Here is a 5002-nt window from a genome sequence, read left to right on the forward strand (position 1 = left end):
AGAACTTAATGATTAAGATCTATTGACCCATTAAGTGATTGTAAAAGTAAAAAAACAAATAGACTTGAAGGTTAAGATCTGAAGTATCAAGATTCAGATCTAAAAATCAAAGCACTTAACGACAAAGATCCATTAAAAAATAGATTCAAACTTCCATTAAATGCAAAATGAGGCCTAATACTCTTAAGGAATTTCCTTTAGACTATAGAACAAAAAATACATAAAGAATTTCTCTTGGTACACTTAAATACACCTGTCACATACTTTTCTTAAATAAATAGTATAGTGTGAGAGAATATGAATATAATAATGAATTTGCATCACTATCATGGACCATGATGCACCATAATCATCACATCAACCCCGAGGGGGCCACCGAGGCCGAGGCCAAAGCAAGTGTAGCTGCGTCTGTGTCTGTGTCTGTTCGGAAGCCCAAGCCAAAGGGCCATCACTCTCTCTTACCAGTGTTACACAGAGAGAGAGAGAGCTGCCATCACTCTCTTCTTCAATCTTCCCACCAAAGAAAAAAATGGCTTTCACAATTTCCATATCCCATTTTACCCCTATCACATTCCTCTATTTTCTTCTTTTATCCACTTGCCACCTTCCCATTTTAGCCATTAACATCACCCATATTTTATCCTCTTACCCTGATCTCTCCGACTTCACTAATCTCCTCGCCACCACCTCCGTCGCCGCCGATCTAACCCAACGCTCTTCCCTCACCCTCCTCGCCGTTCCCAACACCTTCCTCCGCTCCTCCGATCTGTTAAACCACCGTCCTCCGTCGTCATCCACCAACCTCGGCGATATCCTCCGTTACCACGTCCTCCTTGAATATCTTTCTTGGCCTGACCTCCGCCTTATACCACCCACCGGAAAACTCGTCACCACTCTGTTTCAAACCACTGGACGTGCCCCGAATAACTTCGGGTCGGTTAACATTACCCGTAACAGTAACTCCAATTCCGTCACAGTTCATTCACCAACCTCGAATGCTACAATTATTACACTTCTAAAGACCCTCCCTTATAATATCTCCGTTTTCACCGTTGATTCCCTTTTAGTCCCTAATGGGTTTGATCTTATGGCTTCTGAAACTCGACCCCCTTTAGGACTCAACATTACAAAGACTCTTATTGATGGTCACAACTTTAACGTTGCAGCTTCAATGCTTACTGCTTCAGGGGTAGAAGAGGAATTTGAGAGGGATGAAGGTGGTGCTGGATTAACACTGTTTGTGCCAACAGATGAAGCATTTTCGGAAATGTCAGCATCAAATAACTTCCAATCTTTACCAGCGGAGAAAAAAGCTGTTGTTTTAAGGTTTCATGTTTTGCACTCTTATTACCCTTTAGGTTCGTTAGAATCTATAGTAAATCCAGTTCAACCCACACTGGCTACAGAGCAAAATGGTGCGGGGAGTTTTACGCTGAATATTTCAAGAGTTAATGATTCTGTTGGGATAAATACTGGAATTGTTCAAGCGTCGGTGACTCAAACTGTGTTTGATCAGAATCCAGTGGCGATATTTGGGGTGTCGAAAGTGTTATTGCCTAGGGAATTCTTTGGGAAAAATCCAATTGAAGTGAATAAGCCAATTACTGGGGTTGCTTCACCGCCGGAGATTGCTCTGCCACCGGAAAATTTGCCGGGAATTTACGGTCCGCCGAGTCATTTATCTTCGCCGCCGGGGTTAGGGACAGAAGTGTCATCGGCGGCGAATAGGAAAAGAGGAGGAATCTTTTTATGGTGCATAGGGTTCTTTTACCTACTACTGGTCATTAATTAATTTCTGAAACTATAATAATATTTTTTTCGTGCCATTATTTTACCCCTTTTTACACGGCATATTGAAATTGGATGCTACCAGAAAGAAAGCTGCCATTTTTCAACTGGGAATTGGGATTCATGCGAATATGTTAGTGATTTTTAGGTTAGGCAGTGCCAAATTTTTGCTTTTTTTCCATTTTGATTTTTCTTGAATATCCATTTCTGCTGTTGTAATCTGTAAAGCTCCAATTTTTTTCACTACAATGAATTGATGAGTATATTTATAATTAATTTATGTATAGATAGGTTTTCCGGATTAGCTTTGCATTAATTTTAATTTACAGTGCCATTAATTGCAGAAAAAAATGTGTCATCAAGCCTCAGGACCCTTTTCAGATTTTCAGGTAAATATATTATTCCAATTTATATGAAAAGCTGAATGTTACAGTGAGAGAAGATTTTCCAGTCTTTGCTGAAATATTGGATCTTTAACAGAAAATACTAGATTTTCAATTAGATAACTCAGCGAACCGAAAACCTCAAAAAGGAAAAAAGAACATCTCTTTTGAGGTGTTTGAGTGTACTGAAGTTCTAATAGGAAATATTTGTAGAAAATGTACTTGGCTGTTACCACCCAAGTGTTCAGTATTCACTTGAACTCAGTAAAAGAAGCCATTAGGTCATTTTGTGGATCTTTTTCTTGGTTTTTTAAGAAGGGAATATTTAGTTCATTATGTAAAAGAGAGTTAGAAAAGAATCCGCTTTGTTTATATAATAAAATATATAAATGGCATACTTTTTAATTCCAAAAGTTTATATATCCTTGTAGATTCTTGCCCTTAGATATTTTTTAGGGTCACTGTTAGTTTGATATGGACATTAGCGTCCCTTTGTGCTGGCTCTTCATCTTTTCCCGGGGGCTGAATAGTGTCTTATCATTGCCAAAGTATATGGACCATTGACAAACTGATTATTCAGTTGGCAGTTTTACCCAAATAGCCGATGCTAAACTTTCAGAAACCACTATGTTTTAGTGACTATTAGCTAGTTGTAGCTATTATTTACTATATTACTTCTTATAGCTATGTTTTCAGATTTTTTAGAGTGTATTCGATGTATTTAAGCTACTGTATTCATGAATACAGTAGCATTTCTAGGCGTGAAACAGGGGATTACAGCTAGACAGATTTTTGTATTTGAGTGTATTCGACTGTATTCATGGCGTGAAGCATGAGATTATAGCTGGACAGATTATTGTATTCGACTGTATTCGCGGCATGAAACAGAGGATTACATCGTTTTTAAACGGAAAGTGAATTAATTAACATAATAGACTCCTAATATAACTCAACAAACTCAATTATAACACACAAATTTTGTATTTCCAGTTATAAAAAGATTCTCAACCGAAAAACACCCCAAAAACATAGCAATCTTCAGAGAAATTATATAATACATGTGAATATATAAATTATATTAATTAAAAAAATATATATGAATACATTCATGGAATATAGCGAGACAGTGAATACAATGAAATATATAGAATACAACGGGATACATTGAAATACAATGAAAAAATACAATGAATACAATGAAATACATAGAATACAGCGAGATACATTAAAATATAATGAAAAAAAAGACAATGAATACAATGAAATACAGCGAGATACATTGAAAAATATTAGTAACAAAAATTGAAGTTGCTCAGCCCTCAATTCCGTCGTCTTTGTTCAATAACAACCCTAATGTCGTCTCGTTGAAGCAGCATCAGTATCCAGTTCTCGCTCGCTGTCACGAACGGATTTCACACCAGGTCGTGATGGCGCCCAACACTGTTGTTAGGCAAGCCAACGCAGAAAATTTAATAGGTTCTAGTTTTACTTTCCCAAACAGTTAACACAAACTCTAAATTTTGAATTTAAAACAAGAAATAATTTGCATCGAACCGAAATAGTTATACAATCCCAAAAGAATAGTCTACTAATGTGTGCCAAGACCTGGTGTCACAAGTATTTGGGCATCTAGTAGAATACACAAAAGAATAATCTACCCTACTGTCTGAACTAGAATAGACAGCAAAAATACAGAAAGGCTCCATGATGCTGCTGGTCGGCATAGGAAAGGAGCAGCTCAACGTGGAATCTCGGACTACGATCAAACGTGCGCACCAGACTGATAACCAGATGCACCTGCCTCAGAACCTGTACAATTAAGTACAGAAACGTAGTATGAGTACATAAGCAATATGTGCCCAGCAAGTATCCCGTCTAATCTCAAAGAAGTAGAGACGAGAGGCCGACTGGACACTTACTAGGGTCAATTAATATAAGAAATATTTTACTACGCATAAATGTCACGATATATATGTATAGCAATTTATAGCATGAAATAATAAGTCATTCCCTAGATAACTTCATAGTTAGCCATTAACATTTCAGGGCATTTAGCAAGACAAGTCATGAATATGAATTCACATAGATAACATGCACACATTATGCTGAGGTCGTATGGACCTGTCCAACATAAAAAGAAATGTGCACTGCCAGAGGGTCGAATGGCGCGAACAATAGATGCATCAATTTCTACCGAGGCGATCGGCCCGATCCACAAATAGCAATCATCATCAAGAGGGCACATAAGGCACAATCATAATCAAACAAAATCATACGAGTTACCAAGTGAGTACATGCGTTCTTATACATTGTTTCCAACTTCTAACAAGTCCTAAGTGATCTCATTAACATGAAAGGATATAGAAAATTACAAACATAGCATGATACGGGTCCTAAACTACCTGGACAATTAATATAATAGTAGTTACGCACGGACTCTCATCACCTCGTGCGTACGTAGCCCCCAAAATTAGCAACACATAATTAATTAACTTACATATGGGGACACTTCCCTCTTACAAGGTTAGAAAGGAGACTCACCTCGCTCCAAAACGTGCTTAATACCAAGAAAGTGCTCAAACTCTCAATTTAGAGCCGAACGATCCAAAACTAATTAAATGAGGTAGGAACTAGTCAATACAAGCTCAAGAGTTCTCATTTTAATTACTAATGTAATTTCCCGGCCTTAAACACAAGTTTCCAAAAATCCGACCCCGGGCCCACGTGCCCGAATTCCGAAATTTTCGAAGAAAGTTGTTCTCTATAGCCTAAGGATCAATAATATATTATTTCTACTCCATTCCGTAATAAATTTCGTGGTGAAATCTAAG

At 37.6% G+C, this 5002-nt stretch overlaps 1 protein-coding gene across 1 annotated transcript; it reads left to right on the forward strand.

The window, feature by feature from the left end:
* On the forward strand, positions 308–2072 carry LOC109227217 (fasciclin-like arabinogalactan protein 4). Its single transcript, XM_019392289.1, has one exon. It carries the CDS (start codon positions 530–532, stop codon positions 1790–1792), a length of 1263 nt encoding a protein of 420 aa, XP_019247834.1. The 5' UTR covers positions 308–529; the 3' UTR covers positions 1793–2072.

This window comes from Nicotiana attenuata, chromosome 6 (assembly GCF_001879085.1).
Source record: "Nicotiana attenuata strain UT chromosome 6, NIATTr2, whole genome shotgun sequence".
NCBI lineage: Eukaryota > Viridiplantae > Streptophyta > Magnoliopsida > Solanales > Solanaceae > Nicotiana > Nicotiana attenuata.

Bases quoted from the DNA above. Each gene is read 5' to 3' on its own strand.
- LOC109227217 (XM_019392289.1), top strand. From the start codon at position 530: ATGGCTTTCACAATTTCCATATCCCATTTTACCCCTATCACATTCCTC.